Genomic DNA, 15,543 nt, shown 5'->3' with positions numbered 1-15,543 from the left:
GATGTTGGTGAAGCTGCAAAAAAATGGGAACACTTATACACTATTGGTGGGACTATAAATTAGTTCAGCCTATGTGGAAATCAGTTGGGCAATTCTCAAATAACTACTAATAAAAATAGAACTATCACTTGACCCAGCAATCCCATTACTGAGTATACATCCAAAGAAAAATAAATCGTTCTGCCATAAAGACACATACATTCACATGGTTACTGCAGCACTATTCACAATAGCAAAAAAGTGGAATCAACTTAGATACCCATCAATTGTAGACTGGATAAAGAAAATGTGGTACATATACACCATGGAATAGTATGCAGCCATAAGAAAGGATGAAGTTATGTCCTTTGCAGCAACATGGATGCATCAGGAGGCCATAATCCGAAGTGAATTAATGCAGAAACAGAAAACCAAATACTGAACGTTCTCCCTAATAAGTGGGAGCTAAATACTGAGTATACATGAACATAAAAATGGGAACAACAGAAACTAGGGAGGGTACCATGTTCACTATTTGGGTGACAGGTTCAGTTGAAGCCCAAACCTCAGAATCATGCAATATATCCATGTAAGAAACATGCACATGTAACCCCTGAATCTAAAATTTAAAAAAGAAAGAAAGAAAGAAAAAAGTAAAGTGTACTTGTAGGCATGGTGGTGTGTGTCTGTAGTCCCAACTACTTAAGAGGCTGAGGCAGGAGGACTGCTTGAGGCCAGGAGTTTGAGACCAGCCTGAGCCACATAGCAAGATCCCCATCTCTAAAAAATAAAGTATACATGTGCACTCTTGGCTTCTATTTCTTCCCCAAGAATGATGAATTTTATTTGCACAATCTCAGTAACTTCATTCCAGGTCCTTGCAGCCTAAAGCAGCAGCTCCATCAATACTTACATTCATGCACATTTTTTTTCTCCTGTGAATCATTGTTTTTATTAAGTGGGTCATTTACTGCTGAGGCTATATCTTCTCTAGTTTATATTTGCTTTGGGGACTAACAAAAATTAAGAAGTATGGTCTTTCTGTTACAAGTGAAAACATGCTAAAAACATTTGTAACATCCATTTGGCAGTGCAGTGCCCTGCATACTTTGTCCAAATACATGTTCCTTCAGCCACGCTTTCTGCTGGCTTTCCAATAATGTATGCTGATGAAGAAATATATTTTAGTTCCTTGCAAGATTGCTCTTTATTTCTCTTAAAGTTTTTACTACAGACATTTTTATCACAACAGGAAGAACAAATGGTATGTAAGTTTTTGCTTTTGCTATTAAGAAACCTCAAAAAAGATTTCAAAACATTTATCATTAAATTTAAAGTAACTTTGGAAAGTCCTGGATTGAATATGACACCAACTTTAAATATCTCTGGAAAACCTATAGAAGTTTGTCTGGGCATTTGATCTTTACATGCTCTGTTACTTGGGATAACTTCATATTATATAACCTAGTATCTCAAGACTAATCTATGCCCAAAGTGACGTTCTTCATTTAAAGAGACTGGGGCAAATCCATGTTTCAAACAGTCTTCTGGATTAAGTCAAATCCTGAGACTGGGAAAAGAGTCAGTTCTGACACTTTTTTATTGTATCCCTTGCTTGTATCATTATTACTATCCTCATTCAGTAATTTATTTTTCCAAGATGGCTATGTTATTCTTTTACAGCTTTATTGAAGTATAATTGATGTGCAATAAACTGCACATATTTAAAGTGTAAAAACATTATATGGGCCCTGACTAACCAAGACAAAAATTTTGAGAAAGAAGTTGGCAGACTCAAAATGATTTATTTCAAGACTTGTTACAAAGCCTCAGTAATCAAGACAATCAGCACTAGCAAAAAGATAAATAAATAACTCCATGGATGGAACAGAAAATGCAGAAACAGACACATCTATAGTCAATTGATGTCTGACAAACGTGCTAAGGCAATTCAATGGAAAAAATAGTGGTCATTTAAAAAACGGTGCTGGAAAATTAGATTGCCATATAAGACATGAAATTGATAAAAATGTATCATAGACTTTAATGTAAAACCCAAAACTGTAGAATCCCAAACTTCTAGAAGAAATCACAGGAGAAAATATTCTTGACCTCAGGTTAGGCAAAGATTTCTTCCATACAACATTGAAATCACGATATATAAAAGAAAAAAAACCGATAAACTGGAATTCATTATAATTAAGAATGTGTGCTCTTTGAAAGGCACTGTCAAGAGAATGAAAAGACAAGCCAATGAAAAGAAAAGCCATAGACTGTGAAAAAATATTTGCTAATCACATATCTGATAAAGGACTTGTATCTATGATACACAGGAAATTCTCAAAACTAAGTAATTTTTTTAATTAAAAAAATTCTGGGCAAAAAGATACAAAAGTACACCAAAGAAGATATACAGATGGCAAATAAGTTCATGAAAAGATGATCTAGGTCATTAGTCATTAGAGAAATAAAAATTAAAACCACAATGAGATATCAAAACACACCAATTAGAATGGCTCAAATGTAATGAAACTGACAACAGCAATGGCTGGAGAAGATGATGAACAACTTGAACTCTCATACACTACTAATGGGAATGCAAAATGGTAAAGCCACATTGCAAAATATCTTGGCAGTTTTTTATAAAATCAAACTTACACTTAAATACGAAATGGTACAGCCACATTGAAAAATATCTTGGCAGTTTTTTTATAAAATCAAATCTATACTTAAAATAAAACCTATCAATCCTGCTCAAGGACTTGAAAGAAAATTTCTGTTCACAGATTTGTACGTGAATGTGTATATGAATTAATATAGCAACTTTACTCATAATTGCTATAAAGTAGAAAGGACTCAAATGTCTTTCAACTAGTTAATGCAAAAAGATATATCAAAATGACAGAATTCTAATAAGCAATAAAAAGGAATAAACTTACTGATTCATGCAAGTACACAAGCAAATCTCAAATGTATTATGTTAAAAAAAAAGCTGCCTTTTGCTTCTAGTCAAGATGGAGCAACAAGGACAAATTACATAAAACAACAATCTTCAAAACAATGGACATTGAATAATGAAACACAGTGGTCTCAGAGAACGTTAAATAAACGAAGGCTGCCCTCACGATTGCCCCAGTTTACAGCTCTGAGTTTCGGTTGTGCCCCAGGGAGGGAATCCTGTCAAAACCCAGCAGACTATATAAGTTAAGAAGATGGAGCTGGGAGTCTAGGGAGACCAAGGTCACACAAGTTCACAATTCAGAGTACCAGTTGGGTGACAGCTACATAGAGAACAAACCCTAGAGGATTGGCAGAGGGTCCCATCAAGGAAAGGAAGTTCTGCAACTTGATAAAGGCATCTACGAGAAAAACCTACAAACAACATATTTAATGGTGAAAGATTGAATGCTGAGGTCAGAAACAATGCAAGAATATTCTCTCCAATCTTTTCTATTCAAGTGTACTGGAGGTTCAACCAAATTGTTCTGGAAGTCCAGAGATTCTGCGTTGGAATGTGAGTTTATTCGAGATACTTCTTGGGTCATGAATCATAGAGCATTAGAGATAGACGGAGGCTTAAAGGGTTATGAACTCAGCGTTTTAATTTTATAGATGAAAAATAGGGAGGTAAATCCCTTTGCCAAAATGACCAAGGTAGTAAATGACCACTGCAGAACATGGATATAACATAAGTCTTGATGCCAGAACAGGGATAGCACCATCCCGGTCTATTATTTTATGAAGCTTACTTTGAAAATTCTTTATGAGGAGTTCCTGTGGCCTGAGAAAGACATGTTGAATAATTATGAACAACTATTAACTTAAAAGTAATAAAAGTGGGTATGACATTTTATACTGAGATATTAATTATTAACAGTGTTAATGATAGACAGGTATGGTCTAATATACCTAAAAAGTAATTTTTATCTCTCTTCTGAGGCATTAATCTTCTATTTTAATGAACACATGTGATAAGTAAAGCTTAACTGGATCAGGGCCTTTCTGCCTCTTCCAACTATATTCTGCTTTGTATGTATTTTAGGGTTCTCATAAAAAATGTTTATTACTGTTAACACGAAACAAGCTTAAACTTACCAAAAACAAGAAAAATAACAAAAACGAAAGATAAATACAACAATCTGAATTATAGAGAGACAAATATGAGAGCCTCTAAGTAAGAACTACAAATAATGCCATGAATTAAACTTAACAAGGTTCACTGAAACTTTATATCATTGCCCAGTAGTTAGTACTATACTATCTCCCACAGCTGAATCTTGTCCAAGAATCTTCTACTTTTTTTTTTTTTCTTGTGAGACAGGGTCTCACTCTGTCACCCAGGCTGGAGTGCAGTGGCGCGATCTCAGCTCACTGCAACCTCTGCCTCCCAGGCTTAAGCAATCCTTCCACCTCAGCCCCCTGAATAGCTGGGACTACCAGTGTGTGCCACACACTTGGCTAATTTTTTGTATTTTTGGTAGAGACGGGGTTTCACATGTTGTACAGGCTGGTCTAGAACTCCTGGACTCAAGTGACCTGCTTGCCTCAGTCTCCCAAAGTGCTGGGATTACAGGTGTGAGCCACTACACCTGATCGAATCTTCTATATGTTTGAAAAAAATTGATCTGGTCTGCTGTTCCATGTCTTTCTTCTTAAAACGGACTATTTTCAGCGAGTCAGCAGACTCCCCAAAGTGCGTTTTCCTTAAACATACTTACATAACACACTTTCAGTTTGAAATGCATTCATTCAACAAATGTTGACTGAGCTTATATTTACTTTATATAAACTATTGAGCTAGGCCCTGAGAATACAAAAATGAATAAGGTAAGGATCCTATTCTAAAAAATCTTCCAGTTTAGGGTGGAGGATGCAGATAAGTAAACGAGGAACCCCCTATAGTGTGTTAAATGTCATGATTGGAGGAGGTCCAAAGTGAGATAAAAACAAAAAAAAGGAACATCTCACCTATCACTGGGGGTAAGGGGCCAGGTCAGAAAAAGCTTACAAAGGGAACTAATGTCTACTCCAAAACTTGAGTAATAAATAGGAGTTAGCCAAGTTATAAATGATGTAGGCAGTATAATATAATATTGAGTAAAAATTTGGAAGCAGATAATTTGGGTTCAAATCTGGGTTCTAGTTGCTATTGATACTTAGGAACTTACTTAAATCACTCTTCTTCATTAGTAAGAATTAGAAGAGAATTTACACAATTTCTCATTACCACATCTACCCATCTACCTGCATATATGCCCACAGACTCTTTTTCTGCTATCACTATTGATGAATTTTCCAAGCTTTTGTTCAAAAGCCAACTCTTCCACCTGTTTACTAGGTCCTGCCTCATTTTGTCTTCTCAAGGACTTGCTCTTTCCTGCAATTCTTCTTTCTGACTGGATCTTTCCCATCACTATTACAAAATTCTCTTCTGTCTTTAAAACAGAAGAAAAGATTTCTTGACTCCATTTTCCTCTCCAAGTACTGCTTCATCATTCTCCTTTTCTTTACAGATAAACTCCTCATAAACACTGTCTATTCTCAGACTCTCCAAATTCTCTCTTGCTATACTTTTTTTTCTATCATGCATTTGCTCCTACCACTCTACAGAACTATTTTTGTCAGACGTCCCTGTTCTTAAAGCAGAGTTAATTTTCAGTCCTCATTTGACATTTTGATTACTTCTTTCTCCTTGATATTTGGCTTCTAGTACATGACACTTTTTTTTTTTTCTCCTACTTTTCTGGCAGCTCCTTTTTGGTCTCCATCGTCTCTAACTAAACTTTGGAGCAGCCTAAGGGTCAGCGTCTGAATTTCTCATTTTGTATTTACACTCATTCTGTGTGTGATCTCTTCAGTCTCATTGCTTTATATAACATTTATTTGCTGACAACTCCCATATTTTATCTCCAGTACAGATATGTACACTAAGTTCTTGGCTCATATACAATTTAACATCTCTACTTGGATGTCTAATAGACATCTCAAACTTAGCATGTCCAAAATTGATTTCATTTTTCCACCCCTAACTTGCTCCTTTCACTGCACTCCTTTAACTGCACATGTCAGTTAACAGCAACTCCTTTTTCCAGGTGAGGCCAAAACAGCTTAAGAGTAATTACTGTCTGCTTTCCTCTCATGTTCCACATCCAATATGTCATCAAATCCTGTTGGTCCTACTTTTACCAAAGATCCGGAATGCAACTTCTTCTTTCCACTCCCACTGTTACTCTGGCCCAAGTCAGAATTAATCTCTTGCCTAAATTATTACAAGAGCTTCCTGTCTCCATATTTTGCCTATGTTCCCCTAAGTCTATTTGCAAGGCAGCAGCCATAGTGATCCTCTTAAATATACCTCAGAACATACGACTACTCTTTTCAAAACCCTACAATGGCTTCCAGTCTCACTAACAGTAAAAGCCAGAGTCTTTAAAATGGCCTACAAGGCCCCACAGATTCACAATCCTGTTAACTCTCTAACCTTATCTATGAATTTCTCTCTCATTCTATCCCAATCACACTGGCTTCCTTGCTGTTCTTTAAACATCTGAGCATGTTCCTGCCTCAGGGCTTTTGTACTTGCTCTCCAGTAATGCTCCTCAGCTAGTTAGCTGCATGACTAGCTCCTTCTGCTTTTATTCAGAAGTCATCTCAGTAAAGCCTTTTCTGAACACTATTTAAAACTGCAAAACGGCCGGGCGCGGTGGCTCATGCCTGTAATCCCAGCACTTTGGGAGGCGGAGGCGGGCAGATCACGAGGTCAGGAGATGGCGACTATCCTGGCTAACATAGGCGTGAAACCCCGTCTCTACTAAAAATACAAAAACAAAATTAGCCGGGTGTGGTGGCGGGCGCCTGTAGTCCCAGCTACTCAGGAGGCTCAGGCGGGAGAATGGCGTGAACTTGCGAGGTGGAGCTTGCAGTGAGCCGAGATCGCGCCACTGCCCTCCAGCCTGGGCAAAGAGCAAGACTCCATCTTAAAAAACAAAAAAACTGCAAAACCTCCCCCAACACTCCCTATGCCCTTTCCCTGCTTTATTTTCTGTGGCCATTAACATACAATATAGTCTAGTTATTTATCTGGTGTATTGTCTTTCTCCCACCCTAGAAAATAAGCTCTATGAATGTAGAGGTCCTTAATACATATCTACTAAATAAACGAAGAAAAAGGGCACATTGTTTAATCTACATTGTGGGAAAATATGCAACTTGCAGGTCCCAGTACTAAATTGACGAATACAATATTCATCTGAAAATACTTAATTTACTTTTTCATGGTGTTATTATTTTTCACATTTAATTGATGTGTACCACCATAAAAATAATTTTTGTTTAGTGTTTGATATATTTGTTTTAAACATATGTCCCATGGGAGAGTTATGCCGAATTACTAGATCAGGACAGCCATAAAAAGATTAGAACTTCATTCAAGTTCTCATTTGAAAGTCTCAAAGGTTGAAAAATGAGTCATTATCTACTCATTTATTTATAACATTTCTATAAACATCTTAATTCTATACTATTATTGGAAAAAATGATAAAAACAAACCATTCTAAGAAGGTGCACGCATTATCCAAGAATTGTAAATGTAGTTTATAACACTGGAGAGTCTGCTAAAATAAGAAAGCTCAATTACCCCCTCCTAGAAGTTGCCAATTTATATTCTGTATTTCTTCAAAAAACCTTTGGTATCTACTTATTTTTATGGTTTTTCCTCATAGTTCTAGTAGTAAGCAGAAATGGAAAAATATTTTTACTGAAATGATGTTTACATTCACATGCTGGCATAAAAGTAACATAATGCCTATAGCTACCACATGTAAGGTATCATGCTATGCCAACCAAGAAGCAATGAGCCTACTGTTTACCCATGTATGAAGCTATATAACCCAGGTAAATTAACTAACCTTTTTAGGCCTTAGGTGCTCCATCTATTAAATGGGTGATATGGTTTGGTTCTATGTCCCTACTCAAATCTCATTTCTAATTGTAATCCCCTTGTGTCAAAGGAGGGAGGTGATTAGATCATGAGGGCAGTTTCCCCATGCTCTTCTTGTGAAGTGAGTGAGTTCTCATGAGATCTGATGGCTTTATAAGTATTTGGAAGTTTCTCCTTCATTATTCTCTCTCCCGCTGCCAAGCAAAAAAGGTGCTTGCCTCCCCTTCGCCTTCTGCCATGATTGTAAATTTCCTGAGGCCTCCCCAGCTATGCGGAACTGTGAGTCAATTAAACTTTTTTCCTTTATAAATTAGCCAGTTTCGGGTATTTCTTTTCTTTTCTTTTCTTTTTTTTTTTTTGAGATGGAGTTTAGCTCTTGTTGCCCAAGCCAGAGTGCAATGGCGCAATCTCAGCTCACTGCAACCTCTGCCTCCCGGGTTCAAGCGATTCTCCTGCCTCAGCCTCCCGAGTAGCTGGGATTACATTACAGGCCTGTGCCACCACACCTGGCTAATTTTTTGAATTTTTTGTTTTTTTCTGAGATGGAGTCTCACTCTGTCACCAGGCTGGAGTGCAGTGGCGTGATCTTGGCTCACTGCAACCTCTGCCTCCTGGGTTCAAGTGATTGTCCTGCCTCAGCCTCCCGAGTAGCTGGGACTACAGGCGCGTGCCACCATGCCCAGCTAATTTTTGTATTTTTAGTAGAGACAGGGTTTCACCATGTTGGCCGGGATGATCTTGATCTCTTGACCTCATGATCCGCCTGCCTTGGCCTCCCAAAGTGCTGGGATTACAGGCATGAGCCACCACACCTGGCCTAATTTTTTATATTTTCCGTAGAAACGGGGTTTCACCATGTTAGCCAGGCTGGTCTCGAACTCCTGACCTCAGATGATCCGCCCACTTCAGCCTCCCAAAGTGCTGGGATTACAGGCGTGAGCCACCACTCCCGGCCTCAGGTATTCGATACATATTGATTAAGTACCTACTAGGTGCCTTACAATGTGCCAGGCACTATGCTAGGAACTGGTAAGCAAAAAACGGAAATACATAACATGGTTATGAGATGCCATGTTGAACTCAGTTTTGCAGATGAACTTCATTCAGAGGGAAACTGAACTGGGAACCAGAAAGCTGTTGGAAAACTAGGAAATATTCTATGTACTTCTCATTGTGAACTAGCTTCCGTTTTCTTCTCAGTAAATCAGCTTTTTCTGCAATATCAGCTTTTCTAAAATCAATTAGCTTTTTATGCAATAAAACTTCGATGTAGACTGAAGGTGACCACTTACAAGCTACTAAGTTCATATGTTACTGTTAGAGCCACACTGAGAGACCAACTGCTGCTGTTTGTCTCCCTTTGATCTTTTATTTTAACTTCAAAGTCTTAGGAAAGGGATCAAGCATCCATCCGTGTCTTAACAAGCGGTCAGTTAACATAGAGTTATTGTGAGTTGAAAAAATATTCCAAATGGTATCTACAGCAAGTATTATGCGTAATTTATAAAAGAAAAAACTAAAAGTTTAAGTTACTTTGCAAGTTCATGTGTGTAGTGAGTGCCAGAAACAGGATTCAAATCCTAGGATTGTGCAAGTGCTGGGTCACTACATGAAAGTGAGTGCCTGCTTAAATTTTGCATCTTAGGATTTTGGCTTGCCTCACCTCAGTCCCAGCTCTGATAATGCTTAATAGTTCTTTTTGCTGTACATGCATCTGCTTACTAAAATTCAGCACCTTCACAACTTTCAAAGATATGCAATGTTAAACAAAGTTTCAAACATTCAGACACTAAAACTTTTTTGCAAAGAGAAACAGTATATAATTATACATGCTCTTATTGATTTGTATATTGTTACATAACGTACCTCCCATGAGATTCTACTAAAAGCAGAAACTTACCTTCCCATTCTGTTGGAATATCCCCTGCTTCATAGTCTACTTCTTTTTTATTTGCTGCTTCTACAATTCTTTTCTCTCGAATAGTTTGTCCTATAAGACAAAAGTCATTAATACATTTTTAAATGAACCTATGATACAGTAGTTCTACAATTAATCTTTTAATATTGCATAATCCCTTATATGGTTAAAGAATTAAATTAACAGGAAAATGAGAATAGATTTCCATTTTGAATTAGGTATATTACAAAAGGCAAATTCTAAACTACTGTAAAAATTTATAGTTATTTACCACAGCCTACAAAAATTAATGGTAGGCCAGCCGTAGTGGCTCACGCCTATAATCCCAGCACTTTGGGAGGCCGAGGTAGGTGGATCGTCTAAGCTCAGGAGTTCAAGTTCAACCTGGGCAGCATGGTGAAAGCCCATCTCTACTAAAATACAAAAAATTAGCCAGGCATGGTGGCACACACTTGTAGTCCCAGCTACTCTACTCAGGAGGCTGAAGCACGAGAATCACTTGAGCCCGGGAGGCAGAGGCTGCAGTGAACTGAGATCGAGCCACTGCACTCCTGCTTGGGCTACAGAGTGACTCCATCTCAATAAATAAATAAATAAATAAATAAATAAATAAATAAATAAATAAATAAATCTAGATTTAATGTACAGAAAAAGAGTAACCAATTCATCCTATAGAGCACTAATGGCCAATAAAAAATATTTTAATAATCAACAGCGAGTTCAACTTCTTCTGACTTACCTGTATATATCTTAGAGGAAGCAATGGCTGCTGCAATCACCCAAGAAAATCAATATTCATTGCTGTTACTAAGTATGTAATGGACCACAAGACCCTGCAGCCACCCTGTCCCTAATACATTGGCAAACCCAAGGGAGCCACGCCATGGGTTGAATTCTGTGGCCCATCTGAATCACTTCCTCTTAAGAGAATTTAACAAAACTGGTCATTGGTTTGGTTATGGCTATGGTAGACTGATGGTGACCACTTACAAGCTACTAAGTTCATATGTTACTGTTAGAGCCACATTGAGAGACCAACTGCTGCTGTTTTGTCTCCCTTTGATCTTTTATCTTAATTTCAAAGTCTATGGTTCTTCAGATGAGAGATTAATATCTGGAGTGGAATAGGAGCAATGCAGAAACATGAAAGCAGGGAGAACAGTAAAGTAAAAGTTGGTGAGAAGTCAAGAATGGAATGAGAATGCCTAATGCTTATATTGCTCAATAAAAGTTGATTAGTGCATATTTTAAGTTTATACAGAAGGCATAAAACTATTTGTTATTTTCTTCTGTTTTCAGAAAGTCTTCATTATATCTTTCAAAGCAGCTTTGTCAAAATGGTTGCTTCAAAACACGTTCCTTTCTCATTGAAACTTTGAGCCTGGGGAAACCAGGTAGGCTTTCTACTTCCTCCTATTTAACAAGTGTGCCTGCCTACTCCAGGGAATGTGAGCTGAGACAGAGAAGTCATCAGTGAGGAATGATAAAGGGACCAGCATGGCTTAACAGTGATCAGACCAGTCAGGGAGAGAAATCTGGACCTTACAAAATACTCCTTTCTCTTACCACTCCTAAGCAATCTTACACTATGCTAAATATACTGACTTACATAATTAAAGAAATCAACCTTGATGCCTGCAAATCTCTCTCCTACACTACCTGATATTCTATTAGCTGTAAATTCCTTTAAGTGTGGACAGGAAACTCCTGGGAGTGACTGTGCAGGAGAAAGGACAACATAAAAGGAAAGCCTGAGACAGCTGAATGTCTGGTTTTATTTCTTCCATCTTAGTAATATTAAGTGAAAGGCTGGGAGTTCATAGACAACCCATTAATGGCTAATAAACCTTAAGTATGTGGTCAGGAAGTTCTGCATTTCATTATGAAGTCATTTAATCAGGCTGATTTAATCCTAACGCAGAGGTTCCCCAAGTTCTACAAAGAGGATTACCTTTTGCTTATCTTACCCAATAAATTTACAGTAGGACAAGGGACTGATAGTAAAAGTGGTAGGAACAAGGATTAGGGTACAAGGAGTATATAACAACGACAACTGCATTTCTCTTATAGTAGAGGCTCAATATATGTACATGTATGTTTACTAAAACGCTATTTACATTCACGTATATAAATACATCATAATAAGTTACTATAAATTTAGTATTTATAATTTAGCATACATTAAAGTATGCTTATATGACAATTTTCAAAATGTGTTAGTCAAATACCTATGTCTTCATATAGTCCTTATCTAATTACCAAAATGTAAGAATGTCTTTTTGGAGTAATAGTTATAGAAAGGAAAACTATTGTCTAAAATAAAAATGCAAATACATGGGATCCTCAAAGTACATGTATGGTCTATAAGTTTTTAAATATACATCAATAAAGTTTAGCACATGGGGAGAGGATAGACAGGTCTATAGATCTCAGTAGCACTACTAAATGCATATATACTACAGGCATATCTGCAACAAAAAAATTAACTTTCTATTCCTACTCTTAGGTCTATCAACTTCATGTAAGGTCTCCCAAGGATTTAAAAAAACATAAGTTATACCTATTTGTGTGTATGTGTGTGTGTGTATGGGAAGACAGGAAGAGTAATTAATGAGCTAGTTTAATTTCAGGACAATCACTGAATAAACCTTTGTTTAGAAATAGGTGAAATAAAGATTTTTTTTTTAAGTATACGTCTTTAGTAATATAAAATAAAGCTATTAGCTTATTAAATAAATTCTTTGTAATCAGATATGTTTATCTCAATAAATTACTGTAAAACTACTCCCTTTTTTTGGAATAAATACTACTTGTTCAATTTGTATAAATTGGGAATGGAATTTATGCCTCCCACTGAGTAAGGAATTATGCACAAAGTGTACATTTACTTATACTAATATGCTTTCATGCAATATTTGTAAAGACAACTCTATTTATCATAGCAAAAAAATTTCCATCCTAGTGAATGCAGCAAATTTAAGTACCTGCTCAAGCATCAAAATTTTAGGATTTAATTTACATTTAAAAATTAACTTGGTAACAAAAACATTTAATCCAATATATGTGTAGGTTCAATAAGTCCTAATACAACAAAAATAATTGACATTGGTGAACTCAATGAGTATTATTAAGTAAAACAGTACATAGTTGTTTTATTTAATACTAAACAATATTATATTTAATTGAAACACAGAGTTTGAATTCAGGAAGGTAGTAATGGTCAACAATCTATGCATTTAAAGACTGTAGATGTAACAGTATATTTTTCCAAACTTACAGAAAAAAAAAAAGCTAGCTGCTGTTGAGCTAATTGCCCTAGGAGGATGGTAGATTTCCTATTTCTTTGTTTAGAAATATATGGAGCCCATTTAATTTTTAAAAAAAGAAAGAAAGGAAGGAAGAAAAAAACTAAAAGGTGAGATCCCGAGGCATATCGTAGATGACAAGGGTTTAGGTAAAAGACAAGTTTCACCTGTTCTACTGAGCTTCTGGGATAGTGTATGAGCACCCTGGACACAGATATGGGAAGGAGCCTCTAGAGCAGAATCCTAAACTTCAGCCATTCAAGTACCATCTTTGCAATTTTTGCCATACTTCAGAGTACTATAACCTAGTATTTTTCTTTACAGTGATTTGCATTTTTCCTCAATACTCATTTTTACCTTACTCTAAAAAAATTCATGTAATCACTGACTTAATGTGCTAGTTGTGTTTTTTGCTCACCCATAAAAATAGATTTAAAAAAATTAAAGGGTTGTCTTTGTGTCATCTAAAGTCACCTTATAGACCACACTTGGGAAACCACACTGCTGACCACATTGGGCTGTAGAGACAGGCCCAGCCACACATATGGTGTTACAGGGCATAGAAACCAATATAACCAGCAGGAAACTCCTATGGACAGGGAATGGGTGTTGAATATCAAAGTCTTGCTTGGATTACGTTTACCCTTGATTTCAAAAAATCCTGTAGTTCACATCAATGTTTTGTTAGGTTTGAAGGAAGAAGGGAGAGGTCCTAGATTTCCAGAGTCAGGAAAAAAAAAAAAAAAGCACTAACATTTATGGCATGTTTACCATGTGCCAGACATTGAACTAAGTTTTAGCTCTGCATGAGTAATTTCTTTTAAGCTATACAATGCTATGAGATACCATTATTACTTCATTTAAATAAACAATTTATACATTTCATTTATAAAGAGATTGAGGCTTAAGAGAACTTAAGACATTTACTTGCTAGCAAACAGATATCAGGATTTGAACATGGGTCTTTTGACTCCAGATCCTAGACACTTAACCACTAAGATATGTTGCCAGACTTTCAGATGACTACAAATGTTACATCTACAAACTGACATTTCAGTTGGTAAAATATAAGAGCTAAGCTAAAAGTAAAAGATTAAAAATCACTATTTCTTTCCAAAAAAGAAAAACCACTGCCTTTCATTAAGGTGTTTCAGAATGTAGAAGACACATCTTAAATCACTTAACTTAATCCTAATAATAGATTCATTAAAACGTCACTGAAGAAAATCTGGAAATGACCTGTAAGCGCATGACTCAAAATATCATATTAACATGTTATTCTGTTTCCTTTCAGTCTATTATAACTAATAGATTATAAATACACAAACACATATACATGTGCACATGTATTTATGAGATTTAAATTGTACCTATATCCTTTTTCCTACCACATGGAAAATATAAAGTTTTTCATGTCATTGTTGCATAACTTAAAAAGGAAAATCAATATTCAGTTTCTGAACTTACTCTGACATTCTGAGGAAAAAGAAATTTCTTGTAAAAGTGTGTTAATAACATTTCTTTTGTCCAATTGTGTTTAAAATGTGAAGATAAAAGTAAAAAAGATTGCCTTGTTAAGCATAGGCAGTAAAGCAAGTTAAAAAATACTACAAATGAAAATGTATGCCAATTAAAGATATGTATCAGATATGCCATACAAAGGAAGTTTTACAAATTAAGGCAGAACTTCAAGATCAGGAGAGGAAGAAAGAGGTAAAGTATAGTGATCCATACATTCTTTATGTTAACATGTAATGGATTTATTAGTGATATTTTAAAATGAATTAATAAACACTTTAAAATCTCACTTTTATGTATTTAAAATAAATTTCATTGTATATATTTAAGGGATATAACATTATGTTGTGGGATATGAATAGACAGTAAAAAGGTTACTAGAGTGAAGCAAATTAAAATATGAAAAAATGCTCATCATCACTGGCCATCAGAGAAATGCAAATCAAAACCACAATGAGATACCATCTCACACCAGTTAGAATGGTCAGGTAACAACAGGTGCTGGAGAGGATGTGGAGAAATAGGAACACTTTTACACTGTTGGTGGGACTGTAAACTAGTTCAACCATAGTGGAAGTCAGTGTGGCGATTCCTCAGGGATCTAGAACTAGAAATACCATTTGACCCAGCCATCCCATTACTGGGTATATACCCAAAGGGTTATAAATCATGCTGCTATAAAGACACATGCACACATATGTTTATTGCAGCACTATTCACAATAGCAAAGACTTGGAACCAACCCAAATGTCCATCAATGATAGACTGGATTAAGAAAATGTGGCACATACACACCATGGAATACTATGCAGCCATAAAAAATGGTGAGTTCATGTCCTTTGTAGGGACATGGATGAAGCTGGAAACCATCATTCTCAGCAAA

General features: G+C 36.2%; 1 protein-coding gene across 1 annotated transcript in view; it reads right to left on the bottom strand.

Moving 5' to 3' along the window:
- Positions 1-15,543, bottom strand: part of NDUFAF2 (NADH:ubiquinone oxidoreductase complex assembly factor 2) — a 216,035-nt gene that overhangs the window by 70,615 nt on the left and 129,877 nt on the right. Inside the window, exon 2 of the mRNA XM_032145426.2 lies at positions 9,820-9,909. Within this exon, the coding sequence (XP_032001317.1) occupies positions 9,820-9,909 (90 nt within the window). The remainder of the gene's footprint in view (positions 1-9,819; positions 9,910-15,543) is intronic.

The sequence above is a fragment of the Hylobates moloch genome, unplaced genomic scaffold, assembly GCF_009828535.3.
Source record: "Hylobates moloch isolate HMO894 unplaced genomic scaffold, HMol_V3 SCAFFOLD_23, whole genome shotgun sequence".
In the NCBI taxonomy this organism is placed as follows: Eukaryota; Metazoa; Chordata; class Mammalia; order Primates; family Hylobatidae; genus Hylobates; species Hylobates moloch.
Note: the sequence above shows the minus strand (reverse complement) of the source record. Positions and strands in the feature narration are given on the sequence as shown.